We start from the raw sequence: 21681 nt of genomic DNA, 5'->3' as shown, positions 1-21681 counted from the left end.
CCTTCACCAAAGCTGAGACCAACTATACTGTGACTGAAAAAAAATGCTTAGCCATCGTATGGGCCCTTAGCAAGTTCCGCCCTTACTTGTACGGCCGCCCGTTTGACGTCGTCACAGATCATCACGCCCTTTGTTGGCTATCAAATTTGAAAGACCCATGTGGTCGCCATGCCCGATGGGCTCTTCGACTTCAAGAGTTCGACATCAACGTCGTCTACCGCTCTGGCCGCAAGCACTCGGATGCTGATGCTCTGTCACGGTCTCCTCTGCCTACCGACCTTAGTTGCCTGTAAACATTAACACCCATCGTCCTGCCTCTCACCATCGACAGAATTGCTTCAGAGCAGCGCCACGACCCCTGGATAGCGGCCCTCCGCGACCTACTTTCTGAGACGCCCACGCTGCCAGCCTCTCGCGCACTCCGCCGCCAAGCTGTTCACTTCACCATTCGCGACGACCTTCTGCACCGACGCAACTACGCATCTGACGGCCGTAAATGGCTACTCGTCATACCGCGCAGCCTGCGCTCCACTATCTGCGCATCCTTTCACGTTGACCCGCAGTGCGCCCACGCTGGAGTCTTCAAAACATATGAACGACTTCGTCAGCGCTACTACTGGCGCGGAATGTTTACATACGTCCGCAAATTCGTTCGTTCATGTACGGACTGCCAACGTCGGAAATCTGCGCCTTGCCGTTCAGCTGGAGCTTTGCAGCCCCTTCCCTGTCCCGCCCGACCATTTGATTGAGTGGGCATTGATCTCTATGGTCCGCTTCCTATGACACCCGCCGGTAACCGATGGATCATCGTCGCCATCGACCATCTTACGCGATATGCTGAAACTGCGGCACTACCTTCCGCCACTGCGCGCGACGTCGCCTCCTTCCTGCTCCGCTGTTTCATCCTCCGTCACGGCCCACCTCGTGAACTTCTCAGCGACAGAGGGCGCGTCTTTTTGTCTGAGGTTGTCGAAGCTCTTCTGGCTCAATGCCACGTTATTCATAGGACAACCACCGCCTACCACCCCCAGACGAATGGACTCACGGAACGTTTCAACCGGACCCTGGGTGACATGCTGGCCATGTACGTCGCATCTGACCACACAGATTGGGACCTTATCCTACCATTTGTTACGTTCGCCTACAACACTGCAACCCAGACTACCACTGGATTTTCTCCCTACTTTTTGCTTTATGGCCGTCACCCATCCCACACCATGGACACCCTGCTACCCTACCAGCCCGACGCTTCTGAGTGTGTGCCCGTTTCGACTGCAGCACGTCATGCCGAGGAGTGTCGCAAGTTAGCGCGCCACTTCACCACCGCTGAGCAACAGCGCCAGAAAAGGCTCCATGACGCTCACTGTGAGCAACCTGTCATCTCTCCCGGCGACCTCGTCTGGCTGTCAGTACCTGCGCATGCTCCTGGGCTCTCTTCAAAACTTCTTCCCCGCTTCGATGGACCTTATCGCATTGTCCAGCGCATGTCTGCGGTGAATTACCTAATCGAACCACTGACACCCCCCTCTGACCTCCGTTGTCGTGGACGTGACATTGTTCACGTCGATCGCCTTAAGCCCTACCGTGAGCCGCTCGTGATCACTACTGTTTGAGTCGCCAGGATGGCTGCTTTTTATCCCGGGGATGATTGTGATGAAGAAGACGTGCAACATGTTCTGCAGATGATGCACACCACCAGCAGTAGCAGCATCGTGATCGCTCCGCAAAAGACGACGCCGAAGTTACCGCTAAGAGCGCTGCCCGACGTAACTGTTTAGCCGCCCGTTCTGTGCCAGTCTATCCGAAGGACCTACATCTACGCCTGCATCAATAAACCTCATTTCAATATATATATATATATATATATATATATATTGTAACGACGTGGGATCGACGAGGACGCGGAGCAGCACCAACAAAGGCACCTTATCAGTCGTGAACAAAACCAACAACGTCTTCTTCGTCTCTACGCTTAACCTAAAAGCCTGCGCTACTTCAACCTCGTCTCCACTGGCACATACCCGCGGCAATATAGTTGCTCCATTGGCTTCCATATATATATGGTAATGAAGAGAAGGATGCACCTAGGCTCGCACGCTCGGACTGCGGCCGCGTACAGTGGGAGGAGGCAGCAGTAAAACAGGCATTCTGGCGGACGGCTGGATGTCTCTCTGCTTCTCTCATTAAAATTGCGCAGCCGATGAAAGCCAAGTCTTAAGGCACTTCAGCCTTAAGCACAATACTGCGGAGGCCTTGCTTCCTTTTGAATCTCGCCGTCCTGGGTCCTTCCGGCGAGGGAACGCTGTCAACGCTTCCCGTGTCACGGATGCCGCTTCTAGGACTACCTATATCTCGAAGCCCCCAAGGCATGCCTTTCACGATGCCTTGGACATGGATCCTCGCCGTCCTGGGTGCCGCTTGCAGCCAGGGAACGCCGTCCACGCTTCCCATGCCCTGGATCACTGTCCCAGGAAACCATCGACATCTCAGCGAGCAAGGAATGCCGTTCACGCTCCCCTGACCATGCTTCTGGCTACAGTGAGTACCACGGCCGCCATAAGCCCTGGCTCAACGGATGCCGTTCACGCTCCCTTGGCCACTGGTCCGACTGGCACGAGTACTGCGGCTGCTGCAGGGTGCGCGGATTACGCCCCTTACTCAATGGGCGGCTCAGCCTGCAGCTTGACGGACGCAATGTGAGCCATCTGGCTGCTATCGCAGCAGTTAGACTACATCGTTTCGGTTACCTCCAGTTTCTCGCTAGCAGCTCTACCATCAGCGGCTGCCTCAGAACTACCGGAGTTCCACGGATTTCAAAATGACCCCCATTCTGTGGGTACAAGCAGCCAACGCGCTCGGGGCACGCCATGCCTGGCCAGACAACACGGTAAGCAGCGGAGCGACTTGCAGCGGAGCGACTTCGATGTGGCATCAAGGCGTGGGACAACTGCGAAGGCCACAAGTACTGGTCCTGGGCAGAATGGAGCACCGCTTTGATGGCTGTTTTCGCCCTGTAGCGTGTGCCGGCGACGAGCCCCACCAGCACTGCGCAGCGACCGGAGCTCGTGAGATACACCGCTTTGACCCACTAGTCGTGCCCAGTAACGCCTCGACAGAGAGGCCCGCAGGCTGCCCCGACGCAGAAGCCGGCTCACCGGGTGTAGTCATCGGCTCCACCCCAGACGGTGGGAAGCGCATGGCGACCACCGCTACTGCATCGACGCACCACCGGGCGCCGCATCACAAATAGACACCACCGGCTCCACCACAAGCTCTGAACACGCGGCAAGTCAGCGCTGATACTTTCAGGCGGCAGTCTACGCCAGCTGAGCTGCTGCGACGAAAACCCTGCAGAGCTAGGAATCCGCAGCATCTCGCCGCTGTATCTGCACCCGGGAAGGTTTCGCTAGTTCGCCCCGGCGTTGGTGGGTTTGGGAGCCATTTCACCGACTGCTGTGGACAGAAAGTGGTCTCGGTCTCTGGAAGTACGTTGTCGAAAGTGGACGCAGAGTCCGAGATCCGTGGTGGTAAAAATGGCTCGCATTCTGGATCTACAGCGGGACAGGAGGCGGGGCGAACTACCAAAACCTTCCCGGGTGCAGCTACAGCGGCGAGATGATATAATCATCATCAGCCTATGTTTAGGTCCACTGCAGAACGAAGGACTATCCCTGCGATCTCCTATTACCCCTGCCTTGCGCTTGCTGATTCCAACTTGTACCTGCAAATTTCCTAACTTCATCAACCCACTTAGTTTTCTGCCGTTCGCGTCTGTGCTTCCCTTCTCTTGGTATCCATTCTGTAACTATAATGATCCACCGGTTATCCATCCTATGCATTACATGGTGTTACGAAGTCCGATGGTCCGATGGTCCGAGCGGCCATGAAGGTTCCATGTCTGGTGACGCGCCAGGTACCGGGAGAAGGAGAGGTCCAGAGAGATCAGAAAGGGGTTTTATTCAACTGTACATGGCATTTTACAAGAAGGGACCCATGATATTGGAGCCGTCTACATGCATGTCTTAGCGTTTGCATCTCCGAGCGTCTATGCGACACTGAAGTCCCGCTTTTTATCCCTTTCGTTTCCCTCTTTCACTCGACGAGGGAATGCACTTTAGTTCTTCTTAGCCAATGCCAATCTTGGACCAGTTCGCAATTTCCCCGTTCCGCCGGGCTCTGCCTCCAATGTTGCCTGATCGCCCCCGCACACCCAGCAACGGGTGGCCCCTTGGGAACCAAACGTCGACGTGGTTCCCACGGGATTGCTCGACGCTGGCCCTTTGCAAGAATTAGCCGCCTCTCCGTGACGGTCAGTTGACAGGGTCGGGGCCTTCAAGGAAGGCACCGTTTCCAGGCAGGGCGGCGGCGGTTGTCTCGGAAAGGGGCTACTGATTTGCGCGTCACCTTCGGCGCCGGGCCTCGTCGTAGTTCGGGCGGGCGCTGGTGCTTCACGAAAACACACCAAGAGTGACGTTGCCTTTTTAGCGACGCACGAGGCCGATCAGTCATTGCAGCCTGGGGATTAATTGCTCGTCCATCAGTCATAAGTGACGCTCCCTGGCCGCGAGAAACGACATGCATTCCGATTTTATACCTGCCGTCACGTAAACACTCCTCTTGAAATCGTGGGTACCGGCCGTGGTTGCTTAGTGGCTATGGTGTTGGGTGGCTCCGCACGAGACTGCGGGATCCAATCCCGGCCACGGCGGCCGCATTTCAGTGGGGGCGAAATGCGAATACACCCGTGAACTTAGATTTAGGTGCGCGTTAAAGAACCCCAGGTGGTCGATGTTTTCTGGAGTCCCCCACTACGGCGTGCCTCATAATCAGATTCGGGTTTTGGAACGTAAAAACCACATAATTTTTTTAGAAATCGTGGGTCTAACTTGATACGGAAAGGTTATCAATCTAACTAAAAAACTGCGGTATTCCTTATGCCTATCAAAGGTTCAAGACGCAACTAATCTCCCGCAGACTGAATACAGAAGACAAAACTATTTTGCAACCCGTCTTCCTGATTTCTCTATTGTCGGGCCCCAAACGCACCCCTTTATTTGAGACGCGCTCGAGGGGGTCGAGCATTCCGGGGTTTTCGCAAGGTGCAGTCGCGAAGTAGGCAAAGACCGCTAATTTGCCGGACGCACCTCGTAGCGGCGACTTTAGAACAGTAGCCTCCAAGTGCTGGGAGGGCGATACATTCGCAGACCCGCGCGAGCACTGTGTCATTCTTTCCTAGGCAATCGCCTTTCTTTGCCCCCGCGGGTGATCGGCTACGGTGGCGGCATGCCGGACGCTTCCCTTTGTCCCTCTGCTTACAATGGACGGTAGGCGATACGGTTAGGCGACATTTACCACGCCTAAATCTTCGCAAAACTCGCCTTTTCGCGACCTGCGTCACGCCGATCACCGATCTCAGCAAACGTCTAAGCTCGGGAGTTACCCTCCTTCACTTTTTCACAGTCTTCTTCGTCCTTCCGGGGTTTTACGTGCCAAAACCAGTTCTGATTATGAGGCACGCCGTAGTGGAGGGCTCCGGATTCATTTTCACCACCTGGGGTTCTTTAACGTGCACTACAACGTAAGCACACGGGCGTTTTTGCATTTCGCCTCTATCGAAATGCGGCCGCCGCGGCCGGGATTCGATCCCGCGATCTCATGCTCAGCAGTGCAACGCCTTTTCACAGTCTCTGACTGGATCTTGACGTTCGTGCATTTGCCCCTGTCGTCTTGGCGCTTCGCACGTTAGATTCTAGGCGCCTCGACCGCGTCCGCCTTTCCCATTCTGCGCCTACGCCTTTTCTGTTTGGCATGCTTCTTAGAGCCTGCGGCATCGGCACACGCACTTGAAATTGCGTTGCTCTCTCGGGTTTCACAGTGCGACTGCCTTTCTAACAGAGCATGACCAGATTTGACCTTTGAGCAGTTAGCTGAAATTGAAATGAAATTAAAATTGCAATTGATTATTTGCCATCCTGTACATTTACGGAGGGGGGGGGGGTGTAGAAAAAAGCTATCCTTCAACAGCTTGACGTGTCTACAATCCCTGTTTCTGCAAGGAGGCAGCATAACATATGCGCACATACGTATTGACACGTATACATGTTTATCTTTCACCGGTGGCCGAGTTCCACCGGCTAACAAATGTTAAACGTTATCGCTCGGCGCAGGGCGCGCCTGTATCGGAAGTTTCTAGAACGTTATCGGTGCTTCTTTCCGTACCCTGTTTTCACCGACGCTTATGGTATCTGATTGTGTGACCGACGCGAATTGTCTAGAACTTTCTGGAAGACACGCGGGCACCAGAGAATAGTCTGGAACATTTGATGACTCATGTATACAAGCCGACGGGTTTCGCTGCTGATCAGATTTCGACGATCGCCGACTGTGTTCGCCGCTTTCGTTGTGCTTCGAGCATAGCTTGCTTTTCTGGGCGCAGGTTCGCCCCAATAAAGAATAAGTTTCGTCATATACAGTTTTACGACTGTTTACTTCAGCGTCACTACTACGTGACATCTACGTGACATATACACACATATACATACATATATATAGCTGTATTCGTAACTTAACTGACATGTTTCTCACTCACAGTTTGCTTCATGCCAAGAAACAAATGCAAGAACACAGATACATCACACAGACCTCATCATCAATTCTCTCTTCAGCTGGCCTAGCTCCATTACCGACGTCGACAGCATGCAAAACATCTCGCTGGCCTTTGAAGTCGGCCTTTGTTTCCAAAACAGCCTCGCTAAATGGCGAAACAAGCATTTCTTCGCGCTTGTCACTGTGTCCGTTAACTACTGGCACCACAGCCCTCTCAGCGCTGTCTGAACTAGCTTTGTTACTGTCATCTTGGCCTTCGTAGTCGGCCACTAATTCTAGGGCGGGAAAACCACCGTTCTTTTCGGTGACCGCAGTCACCTCGCTTCCGGCTAATAACATGTTCGACTCGTCACTGCTTGCAGCTGCCTCTGGAATCGTATCTTGGTCCTCTGACCGCTGCTCTATAGGGTACACTCCTATCAGTTTCTCAGTTTCCTCACGTGTTCTTGCCCTGAAAACTCCCTTACTCGAGAAAAAACTCTCCATGCTCCTCCTTAGAGAAAAACTCTCCTTGCTCCTCTTTGGAGAAAACACTCGCCTTTCCATCGGCATCTGCTCTGACCTACCCGAAAATAAATAGGGGAGCTTATCTAGCAGGCCGGTCGAAATTGCCGCCACCATGCACACTTGGTCTAAAGGGCCTTCCGTTACTGAAACGGGAAAACCACCGTTACTTTCGCTTTGTGTGTGCGTCACTTGCATCAAACCTTTGCCAAAGCTTTCTAAACTAGCTGTTTCAGTGCTAGCATTACCTTCGACAGGGTAGGCTTCTTTCTTTCTCATTATGGCCTTTGAAGTCGGCCTGCCATGCCACACCAAAGCACCTGAACAACGCCCTCTTAGACCTGTCTTAGTCGCGCGCTTTCTCCTCGGACAAGCAATGCATGAAACACGCACCGACACTAAACGGGAGCAGTGCGCATAATCGCTCGGCAAACGTGTCCCGGCTGGCATCCTCTTTCTCACACACTCGTTCAAAACCGGCGAGGAAATCAACTATACCCTTGTCTGTCCTGAAAGTGTGGAGCTGGCGTCGCGCTGTCCGCCACCTGAGCATCTGATTTTCCCGTTCAAGCTCTTTCATCCTAAGAGCGCTGCCTCTTGCTCGTGCCTCTCGCGCCTTTCTGCTTCTTCACGCTCGCGCCTCTCGGGCTTCTCTACAGCATCAAGCTCGCGCGTCCTGCACTCCTCAGCTTTTTGCTTTCTTTCAACAATGGTTTTCCAAGTCTCTTCAGTTTCCTCGACGACCGTCACATCTTCTTTCATCACGCCGAGAACTGCTTCTTTGGTTTTTACGGAGTCGGCCGAAATACCCAACTCCTCGCAAATTAGAAGAAGGTCCTGCACTCTGAATTTCTCCATAGTGATCTCGTTTACTTTCAAAATTCACCCTTCCTTAAAACTAAAATTCGCTATATAAAGAAGGTGAATTTCCAACACGGCGCCCGCCAGAAAACACAAGGTTACTCTCCTAGCAACTGCCTACTTGTACTAGAGAGTTCTAGCGACATGAAAAGCCAAATCGGGTGCTATCTAGCCCGTCCTTATGGCCGCTATCAGTACACTGCAGAATTTCTCGCTCTTCGCGCCCCTTCTTTCTGACAAAATATTTCTGGCGTCACCGGCCTCCTCCGATCTCACCTCATCATTCTGTAAAATCTCCAATTGTTGCCTTTTGCCTATCGCAGGGCCAACCAAAATGCCCATCGGCTCACAACTTTCGAGGAGTTCCTCGAATTAACTTTTATCCGTGTTTACAGTGCACCCTGCATTTCTTTCCCCTAGTAACTCAGCCCCCGAAACACTATTCTTGGTCTGCGAGACAAAATCACTACCAGAAAACACCACTGCCGACTACCTGCGCTAATGAGTGGCGAAAAGAGAAGCAAACACGTAGCACTCATTACACCGATGTAGCCAACGCCGGCCCATCCCATAAGTTGCCAGCCGCTGTTGTGACACTATTGCGAAGTTCCAGGGTCCGAGCGGCGGCCACGAAGGTTCCATGTCTGGTGACGTGCCAAGTACCGGGAGCATCAAACGTCCAGAGAGATCAGAAAAGGGTTTTATTCAACTGTAAATGGCATTTTACAAGAATGGACCCATGATATTGGAGCCGTCTACATGCATGTCTTAGTGTTTGCATCTCCGAGCGTGTATGCGACACTCAAGTCCCGCTTTTTTATCCCTTTCGTTTCCCTCTTTCACTCGAAGAGGGCATGCACTTTAGTTCTTCTTAGCAAATGACAATCTTGGACGACTTCGCAATATCCCGACCAAGATGTGTCCTCGTTCCACCAGGCTCCGCCTCCAATGTTGCGTGATCGCCTCCACACACCAGGCAACGGGTGGCACCTTGAGAACCAAACGTCGACGTGGTTCTCAGGGGAATGCTCGACGCTCGCCCCTTGCAAGAATTAGTCGCCTGTCTGTGACGGTCTGTTGACAGGGTCCGGAGACTGACCTTCGAGGAAGTCACCGTCTCCAGGGAGGGCGGCGGCTGTTGTCTCGAAAAGGGGCTACTGATTTGCGCGTCACCTTAGGCGCCGCACTTCGTCGTAGTTCGGGCGGGCGCTGGTGCTTCACGGAAACACACCAAGAGCGACGTTGCCGTTTTAGCGACGCACGAGGCCGATGACCCATTGCAGCCTGAGGATTAATTGCTCGTCTATTAGGCCTAGGTGAGGATGACTCTCTCCAGCCGCGAGAAACGACAAGTGTGAACAGCACCCCACAGCGGTACGTCTCTCGGTGAGGCCTCATTTGTCTAGAAGGCCCGCCAGACACAACAATGACCGGCCCAGCTTCATTTTTTTCTCTTATGTCAACTAGAATATCGGCTATCGCCATTTGCTCTCTGATCCACACCGTCCTCTACCCGTGTCTTAACGTTAGGCCTAACATGTTTCGTTCCATCGCTCTTTGTGCGTTCCTTAACGTATTCTCGAGCGTCTTTGGTAACCTCGAAGTTTCTGCCCCATATGTTAGCACCGGTATAATGCAGTGATTGTACTTTTCTTTTCAACCATAGTGGTAAGCTCCCAGTAAGGATTTGGCGATGCCTACCTTATGCACTCCAACCCAATTTTATTCTTCTGCAAATGTCCTTCCCATGATCAGGGTCCGATGTGAGTAATTGCCCTAGATAAACGTACTCCTTTACAGACTCTAGAATATGACTAGCGATCCTGAATTCTTGTTTACTTGCCAGGCTATTGAACATGATGTTTGTTTTTTGCATATTACATACTCTTACATTTTACTCTTACATTTTCTCGGTTAAGGTCCTGGATCACTTGGTGTAATTCGTCCCCAGTGTTGCTCAATAGGACAGTGTCATCTGCAAACCGAAGGTTGCCGAGATATTCGTCATTGATCCTCACTCCTAAGCCCCCCAGTCGAAGAGCTTGAATACTTCTACGCAGAGTGTGTCTCTTTGCCTGGCCCCTTTCTTGATAGGTAACTTTCTAGTTTAAACTTGTGAAGAACTTATGTATTTCTTTGTTGAAAAGTTATTTTCCACACGTCTTACAGACTACTTTAAAAATTGAAGCTTATCGCCACATGAGTTTGGATTTCGTCGAGGGCTTTCCACTAATCTCGCGTTGGCAGCACTTGCTGAAAACATCAGAAACATAATTGACGATGGCAAGTTCCTTGGATCAGTCTTCATTGACTTCAGTCAAGCTTTTGACTCGATCAATCATACTATTCTTTTGGACAAACTTTCTTACGGTATAAATGACCTCGTTGCGAAAACTAATTGCTAACTACTTACTTAATCGTACTCAGACTGCGTCTATTTCAGGCGTGCTTTCTGACACCAAGACTATAAACATAGGGGTCCCACAAGGCTCCATATTAGGACCTCTTCTATTCCTCATCTACATTATTCACTTATCAGATTGTTGCCACGCACCGAATCCTTACTCTGCGCTGATGACACCACCATTTTAACTTCAAATGACTCCATTCCAGCCTTAAATTCCCAGCTAAACAGTGACGTGCAGAGCGCTACTATTGAGCGCTATTATTTTGAGTTGTAGGTATAAAACACGGTGTAACTCACTCCCGGTGTATGTAAAGAACTATGCAATATACCCTTTTTATCAATGCACATTTCTCGGTGTCGAACTTGACTGTTTTTTAAACTTTATTGCGAACATCAGTCAAATAAAAAGGAAAACCGCCTACGGAATTCATGTTCTTTTCAATGCTCGTCAATATATCACGCTCCCTGCTCTAACTTCTCTCTGTTTTTCGTTCATTCAGTCATTCGACATATTGTATCGAGTCATGGGAACTTACGTATAAAATTACTTATGTCCGTTAGAACATATCTAAGAACAGTCACTCCGTATTATAACACACAGCACATATCACGTACGCTCATTAGGCTCCACTATTTTCTTGTATAAATATCCTTCCTATTTCAAATATTATTTTCTTTAACTTATCCATTATTACCTACCGCATGTTAGCTATTTCACAAGCTGCTTGCTAGCGCCCTACCTTGTACACCGCGATCTGCGGCCGAGACGCGTCTATTGTGTTGTGGGATTGTGTGGCAGTGCGAGTGCGCGTTCGATAGTGCGACGACGAAGCTGTGCGAGTGTGAGCACGAGATACCGTGTGCGTGTTCGACGGACGACGCTATGTGCGAGTTCCTGTGCGATAAACGTGAGCCCCTGCGTTGCTCTCTGCTTGAGCACTCTTCCCTTTCCTTTTCCCCTTAATAAATCAAGTTTCATTCAATCAAACCACTGTGACCTGTGAGACGCGGCTGTCTTTAACATCTCAGAAGTGGGATTACTAGGCCTAACGAACTTAGCGGCACCATGAATGTAAAAGAAGTTCGGAGTGGAGACGCCCCAGCCGACAGCGACAACGAGAGTGGTGTTACTGGTGAGACTGTGCGTGAGGCGATTTCCTCCATGGGCACCGACCAAAGTGATGGTGTTACCGTGTGCGAACTATTGAACGCCCTTGTGGAAAAGGACCGCGTCCTAACGACTTTGTTGGAACGCTTGACTCCGTCAGCGACGCCACAGCCCATGTCCGCGGGAACGCCTGGTGGAATCGCTGCGTTCCAAGTGATGCCCGACTTAAGCAACAACATAACAAGCTTTAACGGTTGCGAGGACGCACCGTCAGCAAAGGATTGGATTGAAAATCTCCGTACAACTGCGACGCTGCAGAGCTGGCCTGAGTCTTTCATGCTTGAGACCGCAAAGTCCCGTTTGACCGGACCGGCGAGAGACTGGCTGCGTTCGAGGAGATCCGAAATCAAAACTTGGAGCGATTTTGAAGAGCGTTTTCGGCGAACCTTTGTGAGCCAGACGCGTGCGGCGGAACGCTGGCGCAAAATGCACGAGCGAGTGCAACAGCGCAACGAAAGCTCGGTCGCCTATTTGCACGCCAAGGTGCGGTTGCGCAAGGAGGCGAACTTGGATTTTTGGGACACTCGTGAGCAGGTAATCACAGGACTACGTTCGAAACAACTCAGCACGATGTTGCTCGGAAAAAGTCATGAGGACGACGACGATATCCTGCACGACATTCAGGAATTCGAGAGGATCGAGCGTGAAAGGCGAGAGTTTTTGGTTCAGCGCGCGACCATAGAGCGGCGAGCAACGAAGCACGTGCTCCGTACGTGAGCGCGTTGTATGAAAGAAAATCCGTCGAGGAGGGAAGTGCCAAGGACAGGCGACCCCCTCTGACTAACGAAAAAGGAGAGCGAAAGTGCTACAACTGTAGCCAGTACGGACATATAGCGAGAGACTGTCCGCAACCAAAATGACCGATGAAATGTCTCCTCTGCAACGGAACAGATCACACGCAGCGTCACTGCAAGGAGGCACTGCAGCGTAACGAGGCGAACACAGTAAGGGAGCCAGTATGTGAAATCAAGAGCGCAAGCGTTTTGCTGAAGGAAGTCACTTTGAATGGAAAGTTCACTGTTGTTGGACTCATTGACACGGGTAGTTCTGGCTGTTTCCTGCGTGCCTCCGGAGCAGCGCGATGCGGCATACAAATCGTTCCTGAGACAACAGACCTGTATGGTTTTGGAAATAGCACTGTGCCTGCGGCAAAAAGCATTGGAAGGTGCAAGACTGATTTGTGCATTGACGGTGTTTTGGCAAAGAACATACCCATTCTTGTAGTTCCAGATGAAGCCCAATCTGTCGATTTACTGGTCGGAAGGACATTCACAGAGTTGCCTTACATCGCGTATGCAAGAATTGGAGGTTCTCTGCGGTTTTGGCATTGTAGTGACGTTCCGTTCGCTCATCAGGAGCCCTATGAAAGTCACCAAAGAATGGAGCCTGTGGACCAAGCTGCAGCCGTGATGTCGGAATCGGAAAGCGTGCCGGTTGAAAACAACGTGAGAAAAGCTGCATCGGAAGAAAAGGCCCCTGCGGATGACAAACAGGATGACGGAAACTCTGCTGCTGAGGAGAGAAGTGACGATGAGGAGCCAAAGCTTGGCCTGCTGTACGAGGCACTGGAGCTGTCAGGTTCTCGGCAGCGCAAGAAGGTCGAGTGGCTGGACGTGAGCTTCCGCACAGCGGCACGCGAGCGGCCCCCACCAGAGCAAGGAAAAGGCACACCACTGGGTGACTGCCCCCGAATCGAGCACAACATCAAACGTGAGCGCTCGGAGAGTCTCAAGGGCTTGCATCGACTGCTCTTTGGCCACCCAGGAGCGCCATCCGAGATCAAGAAGAATTTGCGCAAGTTCAGTGGGTTTCCCTTTGAGAAGGACTCTGCAGAGTATGCGAAGAGACAAACGATGTTTGCAAAGCTCAAAAAGACTGCGCACAAGACCTTGCTGGGTATGCTTGACTTGGAGAAGAGTGGCACGGTCGAGGAGTGCACGGATCGCATTCCCAACTTCCTGCTCAAGCCCTTTGATAACAAGAAGCCCCTGCCACCTACCAAGAAGGGAAAGAGAAAGTCTATGACACATGCTTCCGCTGGCAAGGGTCAGACGAAGAAACAAAAGACGGCAACTCCCAAGGCAGAGAAGGGGAAGGCATCTCGAAAGCGGCCTGCAAAGAAGACCAGCACTCCTGCCAAGTGGAGGAAAGTAGCAAAGAAAGAGGAGTTCAACGAGGACGACAAGTCTGACGAGAAAGAGGTGCCTGTGCCAACTGAACGATAACCGATAAGGCGTTGCAAAGTGAACGTTGGACCAGAAGTGACCGATTTAGTCGTTTGTGCTCGAAATGTTTTGTGCTTACCAGAATGCTTTAAAAGAGATGGTAAGGTGTTACGCTCCAGTTCAGATTTATTTAAATTCTCATCTAGCTTATTTTGTTGCATCTTAATCCTGCTGTTGTTCAAGCTTGTGATTTGTATTTGTGGAGTGAATCGTACTGTATTGCCCGTCATCACAATAGTGAAAGACCCAGAGCACCGAGATTGGGATGCTAACCTCAAGTATGTTGAATGTAGCTCAAACAACGCTGTGAGTAAGAGCTCGGGAAAGACCCCTTACGAAATGCTTCATGGTTACAAACCCGTCTTTTATGGACTAGCCCTGCAAGAGGAGAAAATGGACAGTGAAGACGCTTGGAAGGAGCCGAGTGAGCTCAGAGAAACTGCACGGCAGCACTCGCTAGAAGAACAAGCAAAACGTAAGCAGGCATACGACACCCGGCATTATCCTGCAAGGATGTATGATGTGGGCGAAGTGGTATTTTTGAAGACAGCGCCCCAACACACGGGAAATCCAACTAAAACGCAACCCAAGTACAGAGGCCCCTTGGTAATAACTGAAGTATTGCCTGCCGACACGTACAGAGTGGCAGAGCTCAACAAGAACTCTGGTAAGAGGTACCCAACGACGGCGCACGTTTCGCAATTGAAGGCGTGGTCATCTACAAGTAAAACGTCTCATCTAGACGACGACGAAGAGTGCGACAAATCCGAGCACCAACTTGAGCAGAATCAGTGCGACGAGCCTTTGGCAGTTAGACGCCCACGCAGGCAACGAGTAGTACCTGCTAGACTACGCGACTGCATATCATAAGACAGCTAGCGTTCTTCGTGTGTGTGTGTGTGTGTGTGTGTGTGTGTGTGTGTGTGTGTGTGTGTGTGTGTGTGTGTGTGTGTGTTACTGCGATTACCTTTACGAGGACGTTAAGATTTCAGGACGGCCGAGATGTTAGCTATTTCACAAGCTGCTTGCTAGCGCCCCCTACCTTGTACACCGCGATCAGCGGCCGAGACGCGTCTATTGTGTTGTGGGATTGTGTGGCAGTGCAAGTGCGCGTTCGATAGTGCGACGACGAAGCTGTGCGAGCGTGAGCACGAGATACCGTGTGCGTGTTCGACGGACGACGCTATGTGCGAGTTCCTGTGCGATAAACGTGAGCCCCTGCGTTGCTCTCTGTGTGAGCACTCTTCCCTTTCCTTTTTCCCTTAATAAATCAAGTTTCATTCAATCAAACCACTGTGACCTGTGAGACGCGGCTGTCTTTAACACGCATCATACGTAATCCAAGTCTTCTTTATATTGCAGGAAGGAAATTTATGACTAACTCTAATAATATACGTTTCTCTCACAATAATACCGTTTTACTGCCTAGGGCTAATTACGGGCAAAATACCGTAAGCTTCGCTGTCATCAAAGTGTGGAACAGTCTACCCTTGGAGCCTAAAACCTCGTCCTCACTAATTATTTTCAAACGTGAAGTTCGCCTTTTCATGAGCAGTTGATTTATGTCACGATCGGTGTCGTTACTTCTTTCTCCTCTCCAGTGCATTTCGTGTTAATACAGTTAACTCATGTTGTGTGATTCATCAGTGTTCAATTTCTATTGATTGCATCCGTGACACTTCGTTATGCCTTAGCCTATTTACTCACTTATTTGCATATGTTTTTCTCAGTTTTGATTAGTTCGCCTGTTCGTTACTTTCTTTCCTTGCCAACTCCCTGTATTTGTATGTATTGTTTACTTCTATTTCGCAATTGATTCTGTTTGCTTGGATTGCATACTTATATTTCGCAATTGCTTCTGATACTTTTTTATTATTTTATGCATATTTTAACAAAAGCGACCTCTTTATGTATACCTTTGTCCATATGTAACCCTGGCATGATTGTGTTCAATAAACTGAAACTCAGACTCAACCAATGTCGCTGTGGAATCTTTGTAGATATTTCTGAAGATGTTCACGTACGCCTCCTGTACTCCTTGATTACGCAACGCCTCTATGGCTGCTGGCATCTCTACTGAATCAAATGCCTTTTCTTAATCTATGAAAGGCATATAGAGAGGTTGATTGTACTCCGCAGATTTCTCGATTACCTGATTGATGACATGAATATGATCCATCGTAGAATATCCCTTCCTGAAGCCAGCCTGTTCTGTTGGTTGGCTGAAGTGAAGTGTTGCCCTGATTCTATTGGAAATTATCTTGGTGAATATTTTATACAATACTGAAAGCAAGCTAATGGGTCTATAATTCTTCAATTTTTTAACGTCTCCCTTCTTATGGATTGGCATAATGTTGGCGTTCTTGCAGCTCTCTGCTACACTTGAAGTCGGGAGGTATCGCGTATAAAGGGCCGCAAGCTTTTCAAGCATGATATCTCCTCCGTATTTTATTAAATAGACTGTTATTCCATCTTCTCCAGTAGATTTTTACCGGGTCATGTCTTGCAAGGCCCTTCTAATTTGATCTCTAGTTATAGAAGGATCATCTGTGTCCTGTTTATCACTACTTTGAACGAAAGTAGCTTGGCTGCTCTGGGCACTGTGCCGTCAGTATAGAATTTTTCCGCTGCTTTTACTATGTCATCGAAATTGCTGATATTACCAGGCTTATTTTTCAGGGCATACATCCTTCCGTGTCCTATGCCAAATTTTCTTCTCACAGATTTCATGCTGCGTCGATATTTTATAGCTTCCTGAATCTTTCCTACGTTATAATTTCGAATATCCCTTCCTTTGTTCATGTAGATAACTTTTGACAGTTGAGCGAATTCTATCTCGCCTCTCGAGTTTGACACTTTTATGTTTTTTTGTTTTTTTATTAGGTCCTTTGTTACTTGGAAGAGATTGCCTACTGGTTGCCTTGATACCTTACCTCCCACTTCAATTGCTGCTTCTGAGATCAACCTAGTTACGGTTCCATTCATTACCTCTATGTTTTCTTCGTCTTCCTGTTCTAAAGCTGCATATTTGTTTTCGAACACCAGCCTGAATTTTCTAATGTTACCCTTACTTCGCCTAGGTTAACCTGTTTCTTCTTGATTAATGTTACTCTTTCTTTCTTCAAATTGAGACACATTCTAGACTTCACTAACCAATGGTCACTTCACTTTATCCTACCTAACACTTCTACATCCTGCACTACGCTGGGATCTGCAGAGAGTATGAAATCTATTTCGTTCCTTGTTTCTCCATTAGGACTTTTCCAGGTCAACTTCCTGTTGCTACGCTTCCTGAAGAAGGTATTCATTATGCGGAGCCTACTCCTTTCCGCCAAATCTACCAGCATCTCTCCGTTAGTGTTTCTATAATCGATGCCGTAGTTGCCAATTGCTTGGTCACCAATCTGCTTTTCCCTCAATTTTGCATTGAAGTCGCCCATGACTGCAGTATACTGAGCATGCACCTTTCTCATCGCTAATTCAACATCTTCATAAAACTGTTCTATTTCCTCATCAGCATGGCTGTAGGTTGGGGCTTAGGCTTGTCCACCTTTATTCTATACCTCCTACTCAGCTTTATTACGACGGCTGCTACCCTCTCATTAATGCTGTAGAGTTCATCAATGTTGCCTGCTATGTCCTTATGGATTAGAAGTCCTACCCCGTATTCTCTCTTATCTGGAAGACCTCTGTAGCCAAGGACATGGCCAGTGAGCACTATATAAGCCTCACCAGGTCTTCTAACCTCAATAAGGACAATAATATCCCAGGCAATGCCTTATAATTCCTCAAATAGCCCTGCTAAGCTAGCCTGACTCGAGACCATTCGCGTTTTGAACGTTACCAGGTTCAGTTCCAGTGGCGGCCTGTCCGGACCCAGAGATTCTTAGCACCCTCTCCCGAGTCACAGGTCTGACCACCGCCTTGGTCAGGTGCTCCGCAGCCGCTGGGGACTGAGGGCCATGGGTTAATTGTAGAGGTCATGAGGGAAGGAGTGGCAGAATACTGCACCAGGAAGGCCAATTCCTGTTCTGGTGAGGTTGTGACTTTGTTGATGCTCAGTGGGCCTTCCTAATTTGGATGCACCTGGACTAGCAAGGCCCCACTAGCTCTCGCCAATTTTTTTGCGGTTTCAGGCGCCCCTCCAAGCTTCAAAATGTAGTGGACTGGAGGAGGATTCGAACCTACGACCTTCGGATTTGACGCCCGGTGTTCTAACCTCTGCTCCACGCCACCACACACACACACACACACACACACACACATATATATATATATATATATATATATATATATATATATATATTGTGACAGAGCAATGAAGACGACGTTTTGAGAGCAGTTGAAGAAGATGAAGCTCGGGACTTCGCGTGCTTACTATGATCTTGTCAGCCGCTGCCAGTCTTGTAAATACACTGCAAATACATTTCTTACTTCTTTTCCCCGTAACATTTTGGTGGAGTTTGCGGGCTCAAACGCAAGACGGATTTACGCAGCGGGCGCTCCTTGGCTGCATCTACCATGCCAGCTCAAGGCGAGGATGCTTCGGGCTCGTCGGCCCCCTCGCCAACCATCATTCTGGCACAACCGCGCGACCCCGGCACCTTTTCCGGCACTGACAACACGGATGTTGAAGACTGGCTTCAACTTTATGAGCGGGTGAGCAAGAGCAACCATTGGAACCAGACCGCCATGCTGGCTAATTTGATATTCTATCTCGCGGGAACGGCACGCGTCTGGTTTCAGACCCACGAAGAGGAACTTACCACCTGGGACATTTGTAAACAGAAGCTCACGGATTTGTTTGGCAAGCCTGTTGGACGTCAGCGCGCCGCTCAAAAAGACCTCGCTTCGCGTGTCCAGACGTGCACTGAGTCCTACCTCACATACATCTAGGACGTGCTCGCTCTGTGCCGCAAAGTGGATCCAAGAATGTCCGAAGCTGATAAGGTCGCACATGTCATTAAGGGCATAGCAGATGACGCCTTTCTCCTCCTCGTCTTGAAGAATTCTTCTACTGTACAAGCCATCATTACCGAATGCAGGCGGTTTGAAGAAGCCAAGAGCCGCCGCATTGCCCACCCGTTTCCCCGCCTCCCCAACACGGCTGCTACGTCCACCTACGAAGACCTCCGCAGTCTGCCCACGCCCAATCGCTCTCATGACATCGTCCACATCATCCGGCGTGAAATCGAGGCCGCATCTCCTCTCCAAACCCCAACCCTTGGCTCCGACCATTGCCAGTCCACCGTTTTCCTGATCCAGACCGTCGTACGCCAGGAATTGGCCAACGTTGGCTTGACCAATGTCTGCTCCATTAATCGGCCTGACTACGCTTCGTCCACCTCTGCCATGCGCCCTCGCAACATGAATGCCCCTCCGCGGTATCGCAACCCGGCTGAATGGCGCACTCCCGACGACAGGCCAATATGCTTCACTTGTGGCCGTATCGGTCATATTTCACGTCACTGCCGCTCTTCGTGAAATTCGACCCCTTGGCCCTATCTGCCATCCGACCGCCCGCCTCATGCTGCTTCTCGCTTCCCACCACGCATGCAACCAGTAACTCCTGGCGACACTTCTCGGCCCGCCCGCTCTAGCCGCTCTCCTTCGCCACATCACCGCTCCTCCCGCTCGCCCCCATCGCGCCGATCACCGTCGCCCAGCTCCTTCCGGCGCATGCTTTCGGAAAACTAATGGGTGCAGCACCTAGAGGTGATGCTGCTCTACCGACCCGACGCCAAAATCTTCTTCTGACCCTGCCCACACATCCCAACCTCATCAAAGTGAACGTGGATGGTCTACCTGTTACGGCTCTGATTGACACTGGCGCGCACGTATCTGTCATGGGTGCTCAGCTTCGTCATCGTCTCAAGAAAGTCCTCACTCCTGCCCCGTCGCCTGTGCTCCGAGTGGCCGACGGGGGAACGCCGGCCGTTATTGGCATGTGTCCAGCTCGTGTGAGTGTCGCCGATCATCATACTTCTGTTTTATTCTATGTCCTAGAACACTGCCCTCACGACCTAATCCTGGGCTTGACTTTCTCTCAGCCCACTCCGCCTTGATAGACTGTTCTGCTGGTGTTGTGCAACTCGCTCTACCTGTTGCTATTGATCCCCCCCGATAGTGCTCCGATCCGGCTATGTTCCACAGAGCATATTCGCCTCCCTCACCTTGCCGTTACCTACATAGGTGTTTCACCCGTTCCGCCCATTCCAGACGGTGACTACATCGTATCTCCTAATCCGGATGTCCTGCTCTCGCATAACGTCGCATTTCCTCACACCGTCATTACCATTACGGACAACACGTCCTGTCTTCCGCTAGTGAACTTTGGACTTGGCACAAGTTCTCCCGCGCGGCATATCACTTGCGCAAATCACGCCGGCCCAAGACTTCCAGATTTCGGGTTTAAATGCTGACGACTCTTCGCGTGCAACTCTTGCTGTGCCTCCTGCCCCTTCAGACTTGAATGCCCTAATGAAAATGATCGCGCCCGACCTTCCGCCCCAGTGGGCCAATGAACTACGTTGCCTCCTTGCCTCGTACTGGGACTTATTCGACTTTGGAGACCGTCCTGTCGGACAAACATTTGTTGTCAAACATCGCATTAACACCGGGGATGCGAGCCCAATCCATCGGCGACCCTACCGCGTCTCTCCTACCGAGCGAGACATCATCCGACACGAAGTTGATAAGATGCTTTCTCTTAACATCATTGAACCTTCTTGCAGCCCATGGGCATCCCCTGTTGTCCTAGTTAAGAAAAAGGACAACAGTTGGCGATTTTGCGTAGATTATCGGCACCTAAACAAGGTAACCAAGAAGGACGTCTATCCGCTACCACGCATTGACAATGCCCTGGATTGCCTCCATGGGGCACAATATTTTTCGTCCATAGACCTTCGCTCCGGGTACTGGCAAATTGCCGTCGATAACATCGACAGTGAGAAAACGGCTTTTATTACTCCCGACGGCCTCTATCAGTTCAAAGTGATGCCTTTCGGGTTATGTAATGCCAAAGCCACATTTGAACTAATGATGGACGCCCTCCTACACGGTTTAAAGTGGTCCATCTGCCTCTGTTACTTGGACGATGTGATCGTTTTTTTCCCGACTTTTGCAACGTACCTCGAACGCCTATCGACGGTCCTATCTGTTTTTCGTCGGGCGGGGCTACAACTCAATTCGTCCAAATGCCGCTTCGGTCGTCGTGAAATTTCTGTGCTCGGACATCTCGTCGATTCTTCTGGTGTCCGTCCTGATCAAGATAAAATCCGGGCAGTGAAAGACTTTCCCGTGCCAACGTGCGCCAAGGACGTTCGCAGCTTCTTGGGTCTCTGCTCATACTTTCGTCGGTTTGTCCGCAATTTTGCGGACGTTGCACGCCCTCTTACTCAGCTTCTGAAGAAAGACGCTGCCTTCATTTGGGACCGTGAGCAAGCTCGTGCTTTCACTGAGCTGATCCGGCTGCTTACTTCCCCTCCCATTCTCGCTCACTTTGACGCGTCAGCTCCAACAGAAGTCCGTACCGATGCCAGCGGCCATGGTATTGGAGCTATCCTGGCCCAGAAACAACAAGGACAAGACCGTGTTATTGCTTACGCCAGCCGCCTTCTTTCCCCTGCCGAGCGCAAATATTCCATCACTGAGCGCGAGTGTCGGGCTCTCGTTTGGGCAGTGGGAAAATTCCGCCACTATTCGTACGGCCGGCAACTCACAGTCATCACTGACCACCATGCTCTGTGTTGGCTTTCATCTCTGAAAGATCCTTCTGGGCGCCTTGGCCGATGGGCTCTGCGCCTTCAAGAATACAACTACTCAGTTGTATACAAGACGGGCCGGTTACACAAATATGCGGACTGCTTGTCGCGCCATCCTGTCGACCCACCTGACGTTTCTATGGCCGG

The 21681-nt window shown here is 50.5% G+C and overlaps 1 protein-coding gene across 1 annotated transcript; it reads left to right on the top strand.

The window, feature by feature from the left end:
* The first annotated feature begins 12925 nt into the window (after positions 1-12925).
* LOC119444289 (protein DEK) lies at positions 12926-13771 on the top strand. The gene has a single exon (XM_037708712.1). The coding sequence runs from the start codon at positions 12926-12928 to the stop codon at positions 13769-13771; it is 846 nt and encodes a 281-aa protein (XP_037564640.1).
* Positions 13772-21681: the final 7910 nt, after the last annotated feature.

This window comes from Dermacentor silvarum, chromosome 3 (assembly GCF_013339745.2).
Source record: "Dermacentor silvarum isolate Dsil-2018 chromosome 3, BIME_Dsil_1.4, whole genome shotgun sequence".
In the NCBI taxonomy this organism is placed as follows: Eukaryota; Metazoa; Arthropoda; class Arachnida; order Ixodida; family Ixodidae; genus Dermacentor; species Dermacentor silvarum.
Note: the sequence above shows the minus strand (reverse complement) of the source record. Positions and strands in the feature narration are given on the sequence as shown.